At 39.0% G+C, this 22,539-nt stretch overlaps 1 protein-coding gene across 10 annotated transcripts; it reads left to right on the forward strand.

The window, feature by feature from the left end:
• Positions 1-1,494: 1,494 nt before the first annotated feature.
• kdm4ab (lysine (K)-specific demethylase 4A, genome duplicate b) lies at positions 1,495-21,434 on the forward strand. Of its 10 annotated transcripts, none has more exons than XM_055033109.1 (23): positions 1,495-2,332; positions 5,377-5,538; positions 5,640-5,815; positions 5,901-6,015; positions 6,178-6,371; positions 7,399-7,448; positions 7,754-7,857; positions 7,957-8,094; positions 8,205-8,422; positions 8,744-8,901; positions 8,991-9,646; positions 11,478-11,582; positions 11,771-11,891; positions 12,024-12,199; positions 12,954-13,167; positions 13,476-13,555; positions 14,094-14,149; positions 15,406-15,514; positions 17,312-17,503; positions 17,733-17,903; positions 19,419-19,538; positions 19,654-19,746; positions 19,914-21,434. In XM_055033109.1, exons 2-23 carry the CDS (start codon positions 5,398-5,400, stop codon positions 20,049-20,051), a joined length of 3,525 nt encoding a protein of 1,174 aa, XP_054889084.1. In that variant the 5' UTR covers positions 1,495-2,332; positions 5,377-5,397; the 3' UTR covers positions 20,052-21,434. The 10 variants fall into 10 exon arrangements, with proteins under 10 accessions (XP_054889084.1, XP_054889087.1, XP_054889088.1 ...); XM_055033112.1 differs by lacking the exon at positions 1,495-2,332 and adding an exon at positions 2,340-2,516 and having other exon boundaries at positions 11,774-11,891; XM_055033113.1 differs by lacking the exon at positions 1,495-2,332 and adding an exon at positions 2,340-2,516 and having other exon boundaries at positions 11,478-11,564.
• Positions 21,435-22,539: the final 1,105 nt, after the last annotated feature.

Here is a 22,539-nt window from a genome sequence, read left to right on the forward strand (position 1 = left end):
CAATCTCTTACCGCTCTGAAACCACATTTGCCTGCTCCTCTCTTTTTATTGTTTTCAGGATCCCTAATCACAAAGAACGCTGTAGCTCTAAAAGGGAGGGGAAAATAATTCATCACATAGCTACAGCACTAAATGCCATTTACTAACTAAGACACAAATTATCCTGCACTAGATAATCTCGTTCCAGGCACAAAGTTTAACAGAATATGTAGTGAATCTTCACAGTGACGGTTTTATTGCAATCCAGCAGCTCAATGAAGCAGAGCTCTTCACCAAGAGATAACACTGCAGGAAGACTGTTGTCTCTGCTTTCCGTCAGTGAGGCCTTCTGAGAAAGGAATCAGAGTAAATCAACAATACAGAAATATTCTTAATTCTATAATGAGATTAAACAAAGGAAAGCATAAAAGAAAAGAGACATTATAAAGATCAATGAGAATAACAAAAATTTGATTAATAATATCACAATTTCTCCAACACTGGGGAACTATTTTTGTGTTGATTTGTGCCCCAAACTTGTCAGGCAGGGACTGGCAATCTACAGTTCCTAGTGATCGGAAGAAGCAAGGAGGAGGAGGGAATCAAGTCATGGAGCAGGACCCCCACCAGAGCACAACTCAGTACCACAGATGGCGCAAAATATCCCCGTAAACAATACCTTGGACCAGAACACACACTGCTGAGGCACGGCCCAAGTCCCCAACACAAACACACCAGCTTGTTTCATTTTTTTAACATTTTGCAGTTAAACTGAAAATGAAGATTTTTCTAAGTAGGTTATTTAGTGTATGTCTTCATCTTTCTGTGCATTTTTTTGGCATTTTTGTGTCCAATTTTTTTGGTTCTGCATTATTTCTGCCTTTGGTTGAACAGCTGGATTATCCTATTTGTCTAAATAAGAGTACTCTGCTATTACTGCACAACAATGTTGATGTTAGTGGCACTGGCATAGATTTAATAGGTCACTCAAAGTGACCTATCAAAGTGTTTGGAATATAGTGATGAACAAAAACAAAGAAATGTCAGTTTAATGGGGGTTAATTGTAATAGTCATTGCAATATATATTGATTACACTATATTACACAATTTAGTGGTATCTTGCAGCCTTATTTTCAACAAAATTCACCAAAATACAATTATATTCAAAACTGAGATTTAATTTACACATTAGAATCATGACATAAAATTTTCACATTACATTCCATATCCATGAAACTTCTCATGGCTGCGTATAAACAGGGAACTATATATTAACTGTATGTGCCGAATCCCCCCATATAACTGTAAGATCGATTCTTTCTTTTTTATTTGACCTTTTAGTTAATTAGTACTTATGCTTATTAACAATATTATTAAATAGTAAAAATCTAAATTCTAGTTCAAGAGTTTAAAGTTAAACTTGTTCGTGGGCTCATTTTTTTCCTAAATAATCACTAATACACTTTTTAAAAGTATATAATTTGGCTTCTGTTATGACTATGTTGGTGTAATAAATCCTTTAACTAGCAACAAAATGTTCTTCTTTTTGTTTAAAATGCATCAAATTAACGTATAATTGCATTTCTGAGTACATTTCTAAATAAAGCTACTGAAAAGCTAAGCCAGTGCTTCTCAATTATTTTCCGTTACGCCCCCCTAGCAAGAAGAAAACTATTCGCGCCCCCCACTCCCCACCGTGACTATCCATCTCTGCATAACATTTTTTCCTTATTAACATTTTTTTCGCTGAAAAAACTCTAGCGGCTTATCGGCGTGATTGGGATGTAACGTATTTAAGTGACGCGCTAATTTATTTGGCTTCATGCTGTCCGCTGCGAGCATTTTTAGACACAGCAAACACAGCGGTCTTTCCTCTTCTCCAACTGTAGTCACAGTGAAGCCAAGCGCTAAATACGCTTCGTCGTATTTCCTCTTCTTAGCTTTCGGTTGACTTTCTGTTGTCTCATTATCTTTGTCTCTCTCCGCTTTTCTTTTCATCCCTGTGAAAAACTTTTTCATGTTGGGGGTTGTTGAATAACGGAGGCCATAGACAGAACGCAGTCGGAGCTTTTTGTTGACTTAACACTGCTAACCAAGGCAAACCTGTTGTCTTGTAAGTCGTAAAATGTTGCACTGTCGCAAACGTGACAGAAGTAACAATGAGAGCGCCACTGCCGCCTACTGTGCGCAATTACACTTTATACTGGTTCGGCCAAAAAAAAGCCTGTTCCCCAGGATCACACGCGCACCCCCAGGTATCGCACCGCGCCCCCCAAAGGGGGCCCGCCCCACTATTTGAGAAGCACTGAGCTAAGCCAAGAAACTCGCCATCTGATTGGCTAAGCGTGCCCCGTGCGTCTTGTGGTAAACAACTTACGAGATGCGTGTTCATGCGTAGAAGTGGTAATGGAGGACTGTGATGTTCTGTTAGTTAGTTAGCAGGCTATCTTCTCTGTGGTATGCTGTTCGTCCTTTTGGTTAACTACAATTTATTTGCTCCATAAAGGACAGCGTTCGGTCATATCTAAAGCAGGAGGTATGTATCTACACGTCGACGTCGCTTGGACGCAGAACGTGAACTACTGAACTCAAATGCTAATCCGGTGGACATAGTCTGTTAGCCACAGGAGCTACTGTGAAGCTAATGGAGTTGCTATTGGTGGAGGCGCAGGCCATGCCTTGGTATATATAGAGAATTTGCTTGCCAGTTGCAATATTTTGGCTCAGACATTCGTTCAAATGGAGGGTTAATATAAGTTCGTTTTTAAACTACCATGAATATGCTAAAGCTAAGTCTGCCCAAGATGCATATAAATGTTTCTGTGGGAAGGAACATCTGATACTGAGCGTAGCCACATCCCATGTCGGGCTTAATGGGGTTAGAGTTCTTAATACACCCTGCCATTGTTTCCCAATCTGTTTATTGTTGTTTACAAAGTTAGCGCTTTGGTTGTCATTGCCATATTTACAGTATCCGCTGAATAATACTTTCTATCTTTTCTAACTTTATATTCTGCTTTGCCACAGAGTCGTTGACTGATGTAGCTTGTTTCATTAGCACGGGAGCTAGCCACATTTCGGGGAAATTTAAAGAGACCAGTTCTTAACCAATCACGAGCGATTATTTCTGTGCGCGGCAGCATCCAGACTGAATTCATACTAGCTTCAAAGTAACATGAAATGCGGGTATGTTAAACATGTTAGAGCCTTAAAAATAGTTTATATCAGAGAATAATTGGTTGAGAAGAGATGGGTCTATCGACATTTGAACGCCTGTTCAGAATATGTATCTTTTTGAAAAAATGCTATCAATGGGTTAGAGCAGTGCTTCTCAATTATTTTCCGTTACGCCCCCCCTAGCAAGAAGAAAACTATTCGCGCCCCCCACTCCCCACCGTGACTATCCATCTCTGCATAACATTTTTTCCTTATTAACATTTTTCGCTGAAAAAACTCTAGCGGCTTATCGGCGTGATTGGGATGTAACGTATTTAAGTGACGCGCTAATTTATTTGGCTTCATGCTGTCCGCTGCGAGCATTTTTAGACACAGCAAACACAGCGGTCTTTCCTCTTCTCCAACTGTAGTCACAGTGAAGCCAAGCGCTAAATACGCTTCGTCGTATTTCCTCTTCTTAGCTTTCGGTTGACTTTCTGTTGTCTCATTATCTTTGTCTCTCTCCGCTTTTCTTTTCATCCCTGTGAAAAACTTTTTCATGTTGGGGGTTGTTGAATAACGGAGGCCATAGACAGAACGCAGTCGGAGGTTTTTGTTGACTTAACACTGCTAACCAAGGCAAACCTGTTGTCTTGTAAGTCGTAAAATGTTGCACTGTCGCAAACGTGACAGAAGTAACAATGAGAGCGCCACTGCCGCCTACTGTGCGCAATTACACTTTATACTGGTTCGGCCAAAAAAAAGCCTGTTCCCCAGGATCACACGCGCACCCCCAGGTATCGCACCGCGCCCCCCAAAGGGGGCCCGCCCCACTATTTGAGAAGCACTGGGTTAGAGTTGGGGTTGTTTGAAAATGTAAATATTAAAAAATCTGATCATTTGTGTACATAAGAATATATCTATGTATTTTAAGATATTACTAGAAACTTGTCAGTTGTTTTCAAATAGATTACTCAGTGGGGAAAAGATCACAATTGTCTGACAATTCTAAATAGTCATTTTTTTCTTAAATAAAAAAGAATGTCTTACTTGTCTTTTCATGGCAACAGAATTATATATCACTCAGGTTCTTTATACCCAATTTCTAGTCCATTGTTTTCTCAGACAAACAATATCATTAAATAGTAAATCAGATTCCTCTACTAGCTTGGTGCCTTATCAGGAGTCCTCTCCCTTCTGTTAACTAGATCAATATTTCAAATCAATCGTGCTAGATTGATAATAGACAGAGGCTGAAATGATCAAACAGAGCAGCTCTGTTCAGGCTTCATGGTACTTGCTTTAAGTTTTGCTCTCTTGCTCAGTATCTTGAGTTAATCACATACAAGCCTCAAAATTGTTAGAAGTATTTTAGTTTACTTTTAAAAAAACTCCTTACATCTTTACAATAAGGAGTGCAGTTGTTACTGGGATCATGATCAGAGAAAAATCTGATTTTTGAGTTTCTGACTGGCCAGTGGAGCTAAAAATCTTCCACAGTCATTAGCTGATTTCTTGCTACATGCAGCCCAGTACCATCAATGATGTGGGAAACATCTTTTTTTTTCTTTACATAATTATTCTGTAACCTGCATCAGATATAAATTCCACCATTTTAGCTTTGACTAGAACAGCTTAGTGATTTAATAGTAAATGTGTTTTTCATCCAGTGAGTCTCGAACAGTGGTGTCATCTCCAGTTCTTCAGGGTTGGTGTCCTGGAACTTACAACAAGACATTTTTTCCAAGTTCTAAGTAAAATAATCTAATGTGCAATAACTTTTTTATTATACATTAAGAAATTATAGACTTCAACCATGCTCCTATAGCTTGCAGAAAAGATACTTCTACTGGACAATGAACCAATAACAATGTATATTGAAAAATCACATAGACTGGTGATTATTTTAAATAAAAAAACAAATCAATAATTATTAATAATGATTGCTATGAAAACCTTGTATCATAATAAGCTTTTCAGCTATTTCATCCAGTCATACTTGTAAGATATTTCTGTCCTATTTCAGGTGTATTTAGGTATTTACTCTAGAAACTAAACAAAAATGCATTGTAAGATTTTCTTTGCAGTGTTTACATTGTATCAAAGTGTCAGATCTTCAATGTTGTCTAAAAGATAAAATAGAATATTTACAAAAATATACGAGGTGTAATAACTTTTACAAGACGCTTTAAATTGTGCTAAAAGAAGAAAAAAAAAAAGTCTCTCTTTTCAATGTGCAGGAGCCGCACCAGAAATAAAAGATGGCATCAGAGGCACTCTCTCAAAATCATGGTTCCAAAGGTATCATGACGTTTTATCCCACTGCTGAAGAATTCAAAAATTTCAGCCGCTATATTGCATATATAGAGTCCAAGGGAGCACACAGAGCAGGATTAGCAAAGGTAACTAATATCTGATGTTGGGATGTAGAAAAATAAGATTCCAATTCCGCCATGGATCAGTTGATAGCTGAGATAACACCATCTGCTAACCCTTCTTTCAGATTGTTCCACCAAAGGAGTGGAGACCTCGGGGTTCTTATGAGGACATAGACGATTTGGTGATTCCTGCACCCATTCAGCAGGTGGTGACTGGACAGTCAGGCCTTTTCACTCAGTACAACATTCAGAAGAGAGCCATGACTGTGAAAGAGTTTCGCAAGATTGCTAACAGTGACAAGTAGGATTCATGTGCTTGTAATTCTGATTGTTTAAAGCTACAAAAGAAAAAGTTTGGTGTTAACTGCCCTGAATGCCTTTTTCAGGTTCTGCAGCCCACATTATGATGATTTTGAGGAGCTGGAAAGGAAATACTGGAAGAATTTAACATTTAACCCTCCTCTATATGGAGCAGATGTCAACGGAAGCCTGTATGACCCTGTGAGTCGATACTCATTAGATGTTGCAGATGTGGTGGTCATCATTACACATTTCTGGTTGTGATGTAGTGTCTATGTGATTGGTCAAGCTGATGTTAGAACATCGGTATTCATATTTGCCCATGTGACTGCTGTAACTTAACCTGGAACTGTACTCTGGCAGGATATTGAGGAATGGAATATTTGCCACTTGGGAACCATTTTGGACACTGTGGAGCGTGACAGTGGAATAACTATTGAGGGTGTTAATACCCCCTACTTGTATTTTGGAATGTGGAAAACCACCTTTGCATGGCACACTGAGGACATGGACCTTTACAGCATCAACTACTTGCATTTTGGAGAGCCCAAGTCGTGGTAAGGCCTTTCCCAGATTTTCTTTGAAAGTTGCTGGAAATGTGGAGGTGTTTTAAAATCTATTGGGAGTTTCTGCGCAAGCATAGTAGGGTAATTTAAAAAAAAAACCAGCAGCTTAGGTTTAACACAGATATACATAAGGCTCCAGCCAATTTGAAGCCCCATTTTGACTATTTTGTCCCTTCCTATTTCCACTTAAACCTTTTGTACTCTTGTTGCTAAGTTACTGCATATTATTTATTCCTTGAAGTCAACTGTCATGAATTAGAGGTAGTCATGAAAACACAAAAAAATCTTGCATAATTTAATATTATATTATTCATTACTTACTGATGACTGTATAATTCGCAGTCAAGAATCTTTGAACAACTATCTTGCTGGTAGATGTTTTTATTGAAACCATAAAACCTAATTTTCTCATAATAGAATTAGGGGTGCGCCAATAAATCGGCCCCTATTTCCTTAATTTTGGAATATAGCCCGATACTTGCATGTCAAACCGATCTTATCCACTGATCTTGTCTGTTTCTGTAAAGGTTTAAAAATCAGCCACTGTCCCTTTTTGCACTGCAGTAAGAGAGGACCAACTGAGACATGCCCACCTGGTGCTACATTTGTCACTATATTTAGCGACTTTTCAGAATTAAACATTGGTATAGGCCAAAATTGGAATTGGCAAGTCGGTGATTGGCCAGAAAATGTTGGTTGGTCTGATATGTTGCTAAATATTGCAGGAAAGTTGCTGAGTTGGTAACAGTGAGGAGACTATTGTTAATTTCAAATGTGCAGACATGAACTGTAAGGCTGGCCTATCAGTCAAACCTCTCACTCTATCCATATTTCAGAAAATAAATAAAATTAACGTTATCACAAATGTTTATGGACTTAATTTGTTATACAAGAGGAGACATCCTTGCCTTTGTGCATTTGACTTCAAGATTTTTTTCTCTTCCAAAAGGCTTAACAACAGTTAATGAAACTAAATGCTTGTAGAATCTAAACATCTTTCTCTTTTGGTTGTTTCTAGGTATTGTGTTTCCCCAGAGCATGGGAAGAGACTGGAGCGTCTGGCCAAAGGTAAGGCTGCACAGAGCAAAGTTCTTTAGAGGTGAATGGTTTCCTAGAAAACTGTTGATCACATAAGTTATGGGAGAATGAAGTTCAGTTTAGGGGATTTTCCTCACTGAATGGCTGCAATGCTGTTGAGAGTTGGATAATACCGAGATTCAGTTCTGATTAAAACGCTGAAGGCAAAACCCCCCACCAAAACACTTTATTGGATCTTCATCAGCAGCAAGTCCACTTTCGTTGAAAAGAATATCATCTGATTAACCAGGCTACTTTAGAGGTTGTTCTTTAACCTGTTTATTCTTCTCCTTTAGGATTTTTTCCTGGTAGTTCTCAAAATTGTGAAGCCTTTTTAAGGCATAAAATGACTCTGATCTCTCCTTCAATACTGAAGAAATACAGCATTCCATTTGAAAAGGTAAATGTTCGTTTAACATTTTCAATAGTGATTTGTACCTTTGAAACAAGCTAAAAGCTTAATGTGTAGTTTCTAATTAGTGTATTCCTGTTTCTGTAGATCACTCAGGAAGCTGGTGAATTTATGATTACTTTCCCCTATGCCTATCACGCTGGTTTCAACCACGGTTTCAATTGTGCTGAGTCCACCAACTTTGCTACGGAGAGATGGATCGAGTATGGCAAGCAAGCTGTTTTGGTGAGGACCAGATAAAGCATGCATGCTTTTAATTGTTTATTTAATTTAGTTGATTTAACCCTAAATTAAATCAACTAAAGCCCGTGTCTTGCTTTCTCTTCCTCCCTCAGTGCTCATGCCGTAAAGACATGGTGAAGATTTCAATGGATGTTTTTGTCAGGAAGTACCAGCCAGACCGCTATGAACAGTGGCTGGCAGGGCGAGATACGGTGCCCATCGACCACTCAAAGCCTACCCCAGAGGCTAGGGAATTTTTGGGCAACTCTTTCAGCAGCAGCAGCGACAGCAGCTTCAACGAGAGTGGCTGTGAGGATGGAGAAAGGAAAAGGTATTGTAGTGTCAGGGGGCAAATGTTCTAAATAGATGCAAGAGGCAACAATAGAAACCATATTGATCTAAGACATTTGATTCAAGCTAGACACCAGCGTCCACTTTAGCTTCACCACTACTGCCAGCAGTCAAACCCATCAGTTCACTAGAGGGCACTTTTAAAATAATGTTTCATGAAATTTTTAAGAAAGAATTGTTGAAATTGACCCACTTAAACATGCAAAACTTTACAATCAAACTAAAATAGCCTCCAAATGATTCAGCAAACAATAGAAATTTGAACATATGTTGGTAGCCTTTGTCCTGTTTGTTTCTTCAGCACGCAACGGATAGAGGCCAAAAGACACCGTGTTTGTTTGGAGGTGCCTGATGAGGTTGTCCCCAAAGATGAGGACGATGACGAGGAGTATGGAAAGAGGCCCAGGCTGAGCCTCATCCCTCACCGAGCAGTGGCACACGATGGCAGAAGAAATAAAGGTGATACATTCATTGCAAGTACTTCCTGTTTGGTCTTAGTTACTCTGTGGGGAAAGAAAATATATTGTCTTTTCTCATTTTATTTCCAGGGCCGCCAAAGTTGGTTGTCACGCCAACAAAGCTTACGCTAATGGACCCATTTCATAGGAGCATGTCGCAGAGCAACGGTGACGGAGGCCGTCCTCCTCATTACACCAAGACTCGAGCACCTGCAATCTCTTCACAAACCAGGCCCAGAAATGGGCATCTGTCGGTTTCAGCAGCGCCGATGTGGACAGAAGCCCCTGCTCAACATGTGCGTAAAATGGGTGTGGCCAGTCTGCTCTTTCACAGGACTTTGAGTTCAAAAGACACTCTCCTGGTGCAAAGCTACTCGTCAGAAAAGCAGCAGGATCATCACAAGCAGCTCCAAATCCACAGCTACGCTAAGGAGCAGCAGCCCCGACGCCTTCAGAGCAAAGCCTGCACGCTGACACAGGTCCAGGCTTTACCGGTTCCGCTGGGCCAGGAACTCGCACAGCTTCAGCCTGGAGCCTCCGTTCTTCAGATACAAGAGAAACTTAATCAATCACAAGCACTCCAGAACCAAAACAATGACAAGCCTGAAAAAATACAGTTCATTCAAGACCCAGCTAGAATGGAGAAACCTAAAGCTGAGGCTAGGTCGGCCCCCACACAAAGCCAGACACAACTCCATGACCTCAGCAAAGTCAAGATGGAGTCTTCCAGAGCCAACAAGCGAAAGGTCTGTGTCACTGGACTTAAAACAATACTTACTGCCAAACGTGAGGGGGAACTATACTGCTTTCTAAAAGTTCTTCCACATATCTAAATATATGTTCACCTCTAACATGTCAGGATAATCAGATGCTAAAGGGGCAGTATTATCATTTGAGCTTTACATCATGTTGTATTATTCCCTAATCAAAAACATACCTGAAGTGTTGTCTTGACTTTTTCACACATTTTTGAGAAATTCTTTCATCTTCATGTCAACCATTCAGCTGTATAAAATGCCTGGGTGGATCTCTGGCTTCAAGTTTCTGAGTTTCCACCTCTCTGAGCAGCCCTTCCCCTGAGACTCCTCTCTCAGCTCCTTCGAACTAGCAAACACCTGGTGGATCTGTGAATCGTCTGAGCTCATTGTAGAGCTACTTCTCAGCGCTGATAAAAACATTAAAGTGGAGTTTCAGAAAGAGAAGGAGTTTTGAAAGAGACAGAGGCTCAATTTCAAGGCATTTATATACAATGTCAAATTTCTTTTAAGTCACGTTTAAAATCTGTAGCATTTTAAAAACTGAAGTTAACATAGTTATTTGTTTGTGCTATAACATGATTCAGTGTTGCTGGAGAATCATAATACTGCCCCTTTAAGATTGTGACTAGGGCCTTGTTACATGGCTAGTGTTTAGGCCCTTTTTGTTCTCTGTGCTCTTGCTAACGTTACTAACTTTACTCTCTGCACAACTCGCCTAGCTTGTTTAATGTGATGCAGTAACAATACCAATTCTACCCTTTCTCTTGGCATTAAACTGGCAGTGATTAATACTACAGTCTTGGTCAAAAGTTTACATACACACAAGGATAGCATTGATTTTTGGCACTTGATGGCACTATATATATATATATATCCCTATATCTATATAGTTATCTATATATAGTATACTAATATAGATATATAGATATTTTCCTATATCTATATATATAGTTATATAAAAGCCAAGACATTTCATTTTATTTAAGATATCAACTTGGTCCAAAAGATTTTTTATTTTTTATATATATATTTTTTTATTTGACTAGATTTTCTCTAGTCTACAGAGGTTCAAAAATCTTTATGTTAGGAATATTATATGCATGCATCCTCACAAATGTCCAATATCAAATTCCATTGAAGTCACATGTAACAAAGCCATTGCTTGGTTTCTTGGCAGAAACACAGCTTTGAGGCAGTCAGTAGTTTGGGATAATTGTCCTGTTGAACTGTGTCAAGAACATTTGAAGAAAGTGAAAGACATTCTCTTTTGTTATTCTCTCCATCTTGTGCAATGTCTCATTAAAACTAGGTCTGGACCAGGAAACCAGCCATACAGGATCAAGTCTTTATATTCAGATGGCTTCAGAAACACTCTTTTTCTTAGCAACCTGCTGAAGATTAACATGGGTTTATGTAAACAGTTGGTCTTGGACATATTAAATTAGAAAGAAATCTGTAGGGAATTCAAATTTGTGCACATAGTTGTTGTTTTTAACATTTGCTGAGGTTATTGTCATCATTCCGCTCTGAGTAAAGAAAAAGCTACTTCAGTGACTTTTATTTCCAATGATGGTAAACGTAATCATTGGGGATCAAATTGTGATGTTAATCTATTGCTGAACTGAGGCATCCTTCAGTGTCTCTGAACTGGTGTGTTTTCACTGCTTGACACTCTTCCTCTCATACTAACTATACTAAAAAAAGTCTTAACTAAGTCATTCTCATGGCAGAAAACGCTTTTATCAACCGTTTTACCCTGAATTTGCTCTCTGCCATTATTGATCTTCTGGATCCACTGAATCTACTGTTTAAACTACAGAATAACGAGTGTCCGCTACTGGACAGTGGCATTATCGTCCCGAAAGACACCATTCCTGCAGAGCAACACAAGCAGGATGAGGTCCAGGTGATTCCTCACACTTATGTAAGTAGTTCAAGGGAGCGGAGTTTGATGACATGGTTAGGCTGAATTTGATTAGGATTTGACACACGAGTACAGAGGCCCCAGTGGGCCCCAATGTTTCAAGAAGATTAAAATCTCCACATTTTAAGGTGTCCAGAGCGACGATGTGATGCTTATTTTAAAGATATGCTGTTCTCCTTTTTCTCCAGAAGGTATTAGAAGAGCAGTCTTACTGCAAGCTTGAGTCAAAAAAACAGGAGCAGGAAGAAGAGCTTTGTCGGCTGCCTCGCCATCACCCTCTTCTGATCAGAGAGACGTGCGGGGATGAAGGTATGAAACTGTGTAGTCCTCACTGCAAGATGGCACTTTGACTCCATTTTTTAATTAATTTAATTTTTATCACAGTTTGGTTCAAAAATCATTGCTTTTCATTATTAAAACATTTCTCCCTCTTGTCTCCAGATCAGGATGTCAACATAGAGGTTGAACAAGAAGAGAAGGAGGAGTGGGCCAAGCCTCTGAGCCAACTGTGGCAGAGTCAGCCTTACAATCCCCAGGCAGAGTGGGACTACAACAAAATGATGGGCCAGCAGCCTCCTTACTGCTCCATCTGTCTGCTCTTCTACACTTACCAGCAGGTACCAGCTTACAGGACAGCTGCACTGTAAACAGCTACTATATATGTGTCTTTTCAGGGATGTTCCCTGCGATGTTAGCCATACTTTAATCAATTAGATCTTTAATCAGAGATCCTGTGCTTTGTGCTCTCAGTGATTTTATACTTTATGATTTATTTTCCATTATATTTAGAAATCCTTATTGCAGTTCTGGGGTTTCCTCCAGAAAACTTGCTAACTCTGGCGGTCGGGGTTCCAGGCGGTCAACCGTGATTTTGGATGAAATGTTACTCTGACAGGAAATGTAGAAATATTACAGGGTTATTGTGTTACTGGATGACATTGTTGACAGTACTTACAATACACAGCTAGAGTCTTGATAACCACAAACAAGAAATACAATGAAAATAAATATACATTACTTTCACTTTTATTAAATACCACTTATCTAATCTGGTGGATCTAAAGACATGATGTAATGCTGCCCATGCTAAGAGCCAATGTAAGCCATAGATGAACTAAGCAGCTGCTTATGGCCCCATAAATCTTAACATTTTAACAGCCGGCGATACCAACAAAAATATTAATATCGCCCAAATCAAGCTGTTTAAAAATTAGTAATCGTCCGGAAAACAGTCAAATACTTACAAATGAAGTCTGGTAGGTCAGTTAATGTAACGTTGTAAGGTTTAAGTAACTGCGCATCAGTTCACTGAGTTTGAAATGCCAAAGCGTTGGAGTGAAGTAAACTCTTTACGTTCTGCTCTCCTTATAGTCTGAGTCTGGTGATGAGAGCTCCAGCTTGATGCTGGTGAACCGCCCAGGAGGCTGTCAGTGGTCCAGGCCGCTCATCCCTGAAATGTGCTTCAACACGCATTCGGCCAGAACAAACGATGGCGTACAGGGTCAGCTGTCCAATCCTCACGTCGCTGAGGACGGGACGAGCCGCCTCATCAGCTGTGCTCAGTGCTGCGTTCGAGTGCATACAAGTAAGCCCACCTCTCTGGATCGACGGTCTGAAAAACAATCCAGTCTCTGCAGAGGCACTCAGAAATGACCTGTAAATGGATAGTAAACTTAAAATAGCTGAGACACAATAAGCTTTTGCTTATAGAAAATCTGAAATTGTCAGATTTTCTAAACTGTTTTTCAGATTTAAGTTTTATTATGGAGTAAAGTGTTGATTTTACATATATTTTTACTTCAAAGTATTTTTAATGAAGAATGAGAAATCCTTGACATTTTGTTTCAGTACACCTCAGGAATGTATGACTTGTTTCTTTCTGCTCATGCTTAGGCTGCTATGGCGTTTCTGAAGAAGAGGCGGAGATAGACAACTGGCTATGCGCTCGCTGTGAGGCGGGTGCCATCACTGAGGTTAGTTTCTTGGCTTCTCTCATGTTTCTATTAGCAGTTAGCTGGTTGGAGCATTTTTTGCTCCTTGAGATATTGTCATGGGGAACAGTTCTCCACATGTTAGTCTTCAAAGTGGCTTCCTGACTCTCAGCAGTCCTGTGTGCTTCATATGGTTGACCGTTGTCTTCCACTAGTGGGCAGTGCTGAGTTGGTAAAGACATCTGAGATGCCATTTATTTATAGTAGTTTCACTTGTAAATATATTTTTTTTATTTATATTGTTGTTCAGTTCGTTAAATTATTTAATATTTCTTAACTTGGATTAGTTCTGTCTCCCACCTCCACCTAAGTAATTTGTTTTACATAGTAATTGTTTTTATGTAGAATCTAAAATTATTATTGCTGGTCAGAACCTTTGAAAATGCCACTGATCTCAGTTTCCTTGTTACTTTCATGGCTCTAGATTAAAATGAATCAACATTAATTATCTAACCCAGTCGGACGCTCCTCGAGGTGCAAGGACTGTTATGACAGACAAATTTCTTGTTCCCTCCTTCAGGACTGCTGCCTGTGTTCACTGAGAGGTGGAGCCCTGCAGAGAGCCAACAATGACAAGTGAGTAGTAGAGGCAGGGAAAATATGACTTAATGTTTTTTCTTTCTTACAAAAGCACCAAAGATGATTGAGTTTTTCTGGAGGTTCAGAAATGAACTCTGGTGGTTTTAGTGTCGTCTCCAAAATGTAATCAGGTTAGTGACAGTTTGTTCAACTTGATGCTGGTTAATGCCACACAACAAAAACAGAGCTTACACTGCATGTGCTGAGTTATTACAGAACTGTCACTGCTTAATTATTCAGCGTGGGGTAAGTGACTGAAAGCAACAGGAAATGTTACAGGAAATTTAAAAAAAATTATGTCTGACTGTTGTGCATAAAAAAAAATCTTTGATTTTCCTTTTACTCTAAAGTATGCTTGGCAATAAAATGATTTTATCAGTTTAACAGAATTTTCTGTTCATGAAGATTTAATTTTTCTACCAACACAAATGGTGTGTTTCTATAATTCAGTGATGTCAGCCTGTCCAGGGCTTCTCATCTTGGTTTTCAAGCAGAAGTTTTACAGCTTGTATTTATTCAAATTCAGGTCCACTCCCAGAAGAGATGATTGAAATGAAAGCAAGTATAAGAAAATATTTTCTATCATTTGTAATCTCTTCTTAAGAGAGGAAAATAATTGATTAAAATCATATTTTGTATGAAAAAATCCATACAAAAATAATTTTTTTAAGCCACAATACCAGCCCTACTCTAATTTCCTACTGATTTACCATTCAGCCTGCATGTAAATAAATGTAAATATTAGAATACTGCAGTTGTGCAGATCCATTAATTGCATTAAAATCCATTTATCAACAGTTAATGTACTTTTGAGTATTAAAAGAAAATCTGATAAAGATTGGGATCATTATTATTGATGTACTAATTGGAATTTTCTTGGGATTAAATTCAAAACAGTCATAAAATGTACTGCACATATTTTTTTCCCTTTTGTGTTGTAGTATTTAAAGTAACAAGTCAAATCTGGAACAAAAATCTGAAATTTGCATTGAAAAGGACCTGAACCTTATCAGTACATCTCTGTTTCAACTGTGTGCTAAAGCAAGGGCAGGAAATCAGTAGGTGAAAGGGCACATTGAGTCATAGTCTGATACTAATTTCGTCATTTTTTCCAGGGTCAAACTAGAAATTCCTTTCAATAGGCATTTGTACTCTATCGATAGTATCCTCATCATGTTTAGCTGCTTTTACCTTGAAAAAGTTATTTGTTTGATTAATCCAGACTTTATGGTTTATGTTTACCTTTCCCTCAGATGGGTCCATGTTCTGTGTGCCATCACCGTCCTGGAAGCGCGTTTTGTCAACATCACCAAGCGCACCCCCATCGACCTCTCTGCCATCCCACTGCCTCGCTTCAGACTGGTAGGAGCCCAGAGGCGCTTTCTTCCTTTGTGTTTGCTCTTGTTTTAAAACGGATCACGGGAATTCCTGCTGATTCAAAGTTACATCCTGTTCTCTCTCACATCCTTCTGTCACTACTCTCAGGGCTCCTACACAATCATGAAAATGTGGAGTTTCATTCAATGAATATGGAAAATCTGAAGATTAATCAGAAATTAACATGGGGGAAAAATACTTTCCAGACTTGATCTGATATTTAGATTTTCATCAATTAGATATTAGAATACAAAACAAAGGACTTTTACATTTATTTGTATTGAGATAACGACTTGTGTCTTGAGTTTTTAATTCAGATAATTAAGATTAAGATTTCCAAGTTCCTCATTTAATACTTAAAATGGCACTTTAACTACTTTTTTTTACCCTCTAATTAAAGCAGGGTGATGTGATTTGAAAATAACATTTCCAATTCATAAAAATAATTGGAAATTTAATTTCCAATATAAATAAATTTTTTTCCTTAAAAAAATAAATTATAGAAGATACTTTAAAATTGGCTGCTATTTCAATCATTCCTTCTGTGAGTTGACAAAGCTGGTAAAGTCAAAATAAGTAAAATACACAAAATAAGTAAAATAAAGTAGTCAAACAAGATGCCAGTATAAGGATTTTGACCTCTGGTGTTGGATTTTGTTAACTGAAAGCATGCTGGTCATCAGGTGTTTGAAAAGTTTTACTGAAGAATTATGTCAACAGTGCAAATACATTGAAGCAGTTGACGAAAATACAGAAGTAATAAATAAAGGTTCAAAATTTCTATTGCAAAAAAATGTAAATATAACAATTCACAAGCAAGTAAAACCCATCAGCATTAATTCCCTCTGTGATAAGGGCTGTTTAAATTTAAATTATGCAAAACCAATCTAGCTCTAACTGGCCAGAGCTCAAAAACTAATGGTTAAATACGAGATAGTTTTAATGAAAATCAACCATATTAAGAATAAAACGGACATTAACAAACTATAGAAATATATAAGCAGCTAAACAACTCGGTCAGTAGTGATAATGACTGGTACCTATTCATGTCACATGATTAATACCACTACTCACATTATCAATGACTGCACCAGTCTCAGCAGTAAACAGAAAACACATCAGCATAGATATGAGACACTTAAATACTTGAAGAATTAATAACACAGTTATTGGGTGACTGACATCACTCTGAACTATGAAAACATTAGTGGAAAAAAAAAAACTTGATTTTCAAAAACAGAAAATAAAACTGATTTATCATCATTTTTTACGGAGATTTCAAATAAATAGTTCAACCGGCCCTTATTTCACTGCCAGCTCACAAGCTAGTTTCAGTGTTAGTGTTACAATATTTGTGGTTGTAACCATTTCTGATTAAACCCATATAGGTGAAAGTTTAGTACTTAACATGATGTTACAATTTTCACTTTGTGCATATGACCAGCAGGGCTTCCCCTTTCAGGCTTGGTGACGTTCTGTTTGCATTATGTCGTGTTGTGAAAGTGTTGGTTAGACCACCAGTTGTTAAACACAATAGCTGACCTTCTGTTCATTGATGTAGGTCACATGATCAGAAATGAAATTAGAAAAAAAAAAACCATGATGGCACTACAAGTATCAACGAGAAATTGATGTAATTTCCCTTTTTACTTATCTTGGCTCCAGCGTGCGTTCCAGTCTCGCTGCTGCCCTTGATAGTGGACATCCTCCTCTTGTCCTTTTTCATTATTGTTTTCCCTTTTTCTGACTGCTCTCTGTGCTCCTCCTGGGTTGTGTGAGCAGAAGTGTGCGTGCTGCCGGAAGCGGATGAAGAGGGAGGTGAAGGGCTGCTGCGTCCAGTGCTCCCATGGCCGCTGCTCCACAGCATTTCATCCCTCCTGTGCTCAGGCAGCTGGTATCCTCATGCACCCAGACGACTGGCCGTTCGTCGTCTTCATCACCTGCCACCGGCACAGAGCGCCCGTCATACCTGAGGTAACCTAGCAGGGCCACAGCAATTACACAACTAAACCAAACTCTTAAATGTTCCAGGTTGGAGCATAAATGTTTCTCTTTCACCTATAGTAAGAATAGAGAAAGGTGGACTGAGCCAAAGCCTCAGAGCCGAGTTTTTTAACAACAACAGCGTCGCCTTCATACTTCTGCCTCATTGTTTGATTCACTGCCGCTAGAGTTGATGTAATACTCAGTTTCTGTTCCGCAGCGCAACAAGGCCTCTCTGAGAGATCTGTCAGTGGGCCAAAAGGTGATCTGTAAGCACAAGAACTGCCGCTACTACTACAGCGAGGTGGTGGAGCTGACCACCGCCACCTTCTATGAGGTGGTGTTTGACGACGGCTCGTACAGCGACAACCTCTTCCCAGAGGACATCGAGGTCAGTTTGTTTATTTGTTTGTCCAATAAACAAACCATGACCGTTATCCATTCCCATGATTCCATTCAAAAGGAAGGGTTGTGATGTTTTTTTTTTATTCTTTATCTTTTCACTGAGCAATATAGAGTCACAACATAAAGAGCAGAAGTATCATCTGATCATTTACAGTTCTCTTTTCTTCTTATTGATATGAATAAAGCAAATGGCAACTAAAGAACAGTATGGAAGAGAAAGAAGACACAAAAAGCCACCAATATATGCACGTTTTAATTATTTGTTTAGAGAAAAACAAAACAGGACACACAAAGCACAAATCGGCTGATTAATATAGCACCTCTAGAAAATCCTACAGCTGAGTGATGCATTTTATTCACAGTTGAAGAAAACCCCACATTCTCTGATAATTGCATAATAACAACAAAAAGGTGGGATCTTCAGTCCAGACCAGGAGAAGCTCTTAGTTTGGGCTCCATCTGTTTTACTGGTCAGCCTGTGTTTTTGCTGAGGTGTTCAGGAAACCTTCAGCTCTTCTACATTCTTCATTCTTGCCTCTCATCTCCTTCTTGATGAGATTCCATAGATTCTGTATGACTTTTCCATGTCACATCACACTGGGATCATGAATGTTCTGAAAGGGTCGTGGCAGAGCAGACAGATAAAACTACCTGTTTTTAAAACGTTAAGTACTACATCTTTCTCTGCATTTGATTTGCATTTAAGGTTAAATCACATTTCACATATAAAATAAAAACTGAATTGATTCAACTGAAAATGATAAGTACACAACTGGAGAAATGGCTGTTCCGGGCCAGAGTCGGCCTGCAGGCCCGAGTTTGACGCATGTGCTCTCTGGGGTCAAAGGAGGTTAGTGTGTCACAGTAACACTTTCAGCTTTACACAATCTTCTCTGCACTTCCTTTTAACATGCTGCATATAGTCAACTTCCTTAGCAACGGCCTTCTGTAGCTGAGACTGAAGTCTCAACATGACTGGAGGACATAACATGAATATTTCTGAATGGAACATGACTGTTGTTTACACAGCAGGAGAATCTGACCCAAATTATATACATCTTTTCATCCAAATGCAACTCAGAGTCACTGTTTCACTGCAGTCTGAACTTCCCACTTCCAATCTATTCACCCCAAAGTATCTGGTTTGAGCCACGTCCAGCAGTGGATCTGAATGGTGTCTGGCAGTTTTCTGAACCTGCTCTGCAGTCTGTTTTTCTTCTACCTGATGAACTGCTTGTTTAGATGAGCAAACACTCACATTCTGATCTGGTATTATAGAAAGACTGATAAAATCAATCACATCAACTGTGAACACGTACAATTACTATATGTTGCAATCTTTTGTGGAATTGAACCGCTGATCTGAAGTATGTGGCTCTGTGTAGAGTGTCAATCATCTCTGCATTACTTCTGCACATATAGAAATGTGTGTAACAGTTTCTGCAGCTTCAAAAGTTCACACACACAGTTAAAGTTGACACTTTGCTCTGCATGTTTCCAGAACCGGGACTGTGTCCAGCTCGGCCCGCCCTCCGCAGGTCAGCCTGTCCAAGTGCGATGGACAGACGGCCTTCTGTACGGAGCTAAGTTTGTGGCGTCCCACTCCGTCCCCATGTACATGGTAAACCTGCTGCTGCTGGTCCCTCACACTATCCTGCACATCATATCGGTGGCAAGTTTTTAATGTGGGTGTGCGTGTGTGTGTGTGTGTGTGTGTGTGTGTGTGTGTGCTACAGGTGGAGTTTGAAGATGGATCACAACTCACAGTGAAAAGAGAAGACATTTACACGCCTGAAGAGGATTTGCCCAAACGAGTCAAGTCTCGAATGGTAGGCTGGGTTTCTATTTTCTGTTCTGTGTTTAATGAGCATGATGTCATGAATGAGCATGATGTCATGAATGAGCATGATGGTGATCTGTAGTAACCTGCAGTGACCTGCGGTGACCCGCGGCGGCCTCTCTCCCTCCTCCCTCCCCCTCTCTGTTCTGTCTCCAGTCGGTGGCGTCAGACATGCGCTTTGAGCTATTCACACAGAGCAACGTCAAACAGAACTCCAAACGACAGCGAGTCATCAACTCCCGATACAGAGAGGACTACATAGAGCCCGTTATCTACCGAGCCATCATGGAGTGACTGCTGCCGTGTTTTACCAAAATAAATCACTATGGAAACGTGAAAGTCTTCATTTCTTTAGTTTTCTAGCTCAGAGGTTGCTGTTCCCCTCCTTTCTTTGCTTTTCTTTCTTTTCTGCTCTTTTCTTTTTTCTGTCTTTTTTCTTCGTTTGCTTTCTTTCTCTTCCTCCAGAAGTCTCCATATTTCTAAACTACGGCTGGGACTTAAAACGACTTGTGCTTTAAAACGTCCTGTTAGACTTCTGTTCTGCATTCTTCAGGAAGAAGCCATTAATCAATGAACTGGAAGCATTAGGACTGAATGGGAGTGAAGTGGTGATAGTAGGTTTTCTCTACTATCACCACTTCATCAAGCTTTCCTGTTCAGGTTGCAGCTATTCATTTCCAACTTTCTGTTTATTTTAACAATATGTCATGAATGAGCATAAAGATTTTAAAGGAATTTTTTTATTATTTATCTAATGCAGTTAAAATGTACGCTTTCTTCTTTTTGTCGTGAACTGCTCCAACTTTGACCCCAAAGAGTTGTAGATCCCGAAGATGTTTCTTTTTTTCCATTAAGTTTTTCAGACTATAATTTTCCGTCATAGAATCATTTTAATAAACTGAATCAGATCTGATTAAGTGTGTAGTTAAATAACAGCTCATTATTTAATGTGCATCTACTGTGAGGATGGAAGCAAGTCCAGACATGTTCTCTAAGCCTTACATTTTAAAGGGCCAAGCTGACTTTTTTTTGTTTTTTGTCCCGTGGATTATTATAAATATTGTAAATAATAGTGTTACTTTATTTATCTAAAATGCATCCAGATTGAGAAGAAAGCTATTTTTATCACATGCTTTTCACCAATCTAAAGACAACTTGAGATGTATTTATATTTATTATGCTGACGGGTTTGACATTTTTAGAGTTTTGTTGTTTATTGTTTTTCTTACAGTGCAGGAAATGGAAGGCGACAACTTTCTGTTGTTCCAGACTTTCTCTTAAAGCTAAAGCACTTATTGTGTATTTCAGGAAGTTTGAACCTTTGATACATCTGTGTATCCTTGACAACCACCCTGAAAATTGGATTTTATTTCCCCTTGTGTTTGTGTTTTTAGTTCAACTAGCTGTAGAGTATTAAATTTCAGATACTTTGAAGCCCTGTAGTTACGTGCTCTGAAGTTTTTACTCCCACTTCCAGCCCCTTCTTCCTCCTTTAAGCTAGAATTGTGATAAGGAAAGTAAAAGTAGCTTTTCTGTAGGATAATGTGGCCAGATGCTTGTTTTATCTTCGTCCTGCTGTCGTCTTTAGATCTCTGTCCATAAAGCTGCTTTAAAACTTTGTAAGCATAAACTATTTGAGTAAAGTTTGGGGTAAATAAAAGTGCTTTGTATCATTTATTTCTCCTTGACATCCTACACGATTCAGCAGCCAGTCGGAGCAGAGTGTGAGGCATTTTGTTTTTAATTCTGCAGCTTTAAGTCCTTCCAGTTTCCCTTCACGAGTTTCAATCATGTTTTGTTCCTTCCGTTTTGCCTCTGTTGCTTCCGATATGCTGAGCATGTTCTCAGAATTGATAGCTAATCTGAATAAGTACAGGAAACCTATTTAAAGAAATGTTGCACGTACACAAAACCTCAAACGTGTTTTAATAGACGTGGAGAACGTTGCAGAGTTTCGAGTTGCAGACTGAACTTTGCAGGAGAGCTTCAGCTACAGGTTGGACCTTTTACCGCATCAGAATCACAAACCTTAGGGAACTTTTGGTTAGTAGATAGTCATATTTGTGAAGTTGTGAAGATGAGCAATAACACATCAAAGAAGGGTGGAGTGCAGAAAAACTGAGCTCTAATAGTTTGTACAGATACAAGGTGCAGGGTTTGTCTCCATGATGCAGATGGATGTTATTGTTCATATTCTTACCAGGATTACTGACCTTTGTCGTTGCACGGATGTTTCATGTTGCAATACTGTGTTCGCTGTTTTTGCTTAGAGCTGCTTCTTCCACATGTTTGTCCTGCAGGACGTCTTCTGGTCTTCTTTCAACAATGGTTTTATTTTTGTAGCTATAGAGACCAGGGACATGCGAGGCACCATGTGCAGCTCAGGGAACCACTGGCGGCCTTAGAATAGTGAGATTTATTGAAAGCACATCTTACACATCATGTGTATGTACTTGTATGCTGGCTGATGCTTAATAATGATCAACACTCAACAGGCTGCTTTTTCTAACGGCTCAAATTGGCAACAACAGAATAAAGTATAGCAGTAACACATTAGTGTCTATAAAGAAGTGACTGATTGAAATCCACAAATGTATAAACCAGTTTGAAAAAAAAAAAACAGTTCGAAGATAAAATTGTAAAATGTGGACCACAAGTAATATCTGTCCTGGAATGCTACACTTAAAAAAACATAAAGATAAAATTGGCAGCTTTATGCAAAATCCACTGTTTGAGCTTTACATTTGATGTGTTGATATGTTATTCTGCCGTCATGTCTGGA

The sequence above is a fragment of the Poeciliopsis prolifica genome, unplaced genomic scaffold, assembly GCF_027474105.1.
Source record: "Poeciliopsis prolifica strain line A6 unplaced genomic scaffold, Auburn_PproV2 SCAFFOLD008, whole genome shotgun sequence".
NCBI lineage: Eukaryota > Metazoa > Chordata > Actinopteri > Cyprinodontiformes > Poeciliidae > Poeciliopsis > Poeciliopsis prolifica.

Coding starts and splice junctions, on each gene's coding strand:
- kdm4ab (XM_055033109.1), top strand. CDS start 5,398: ATGGCATCAGAGGCACTCTCTCAAAATCATGGTTCCAAAGGTATCATG. Junction 13,168..13,475: donor CTGCGTTCGAGTGCATACAA/GTAAGCCCACCT, acceptor GCTCATGCTTAG/GCTGCTATGGCGTTTCTGAA. Junction 17,504..17,732: donor GAGCGCCCGTCATACCTGAG/GTAACCTAGCAG, acceptor TCTGTTCCGCAG/CGCAACAAGGCCTCTCTGAG.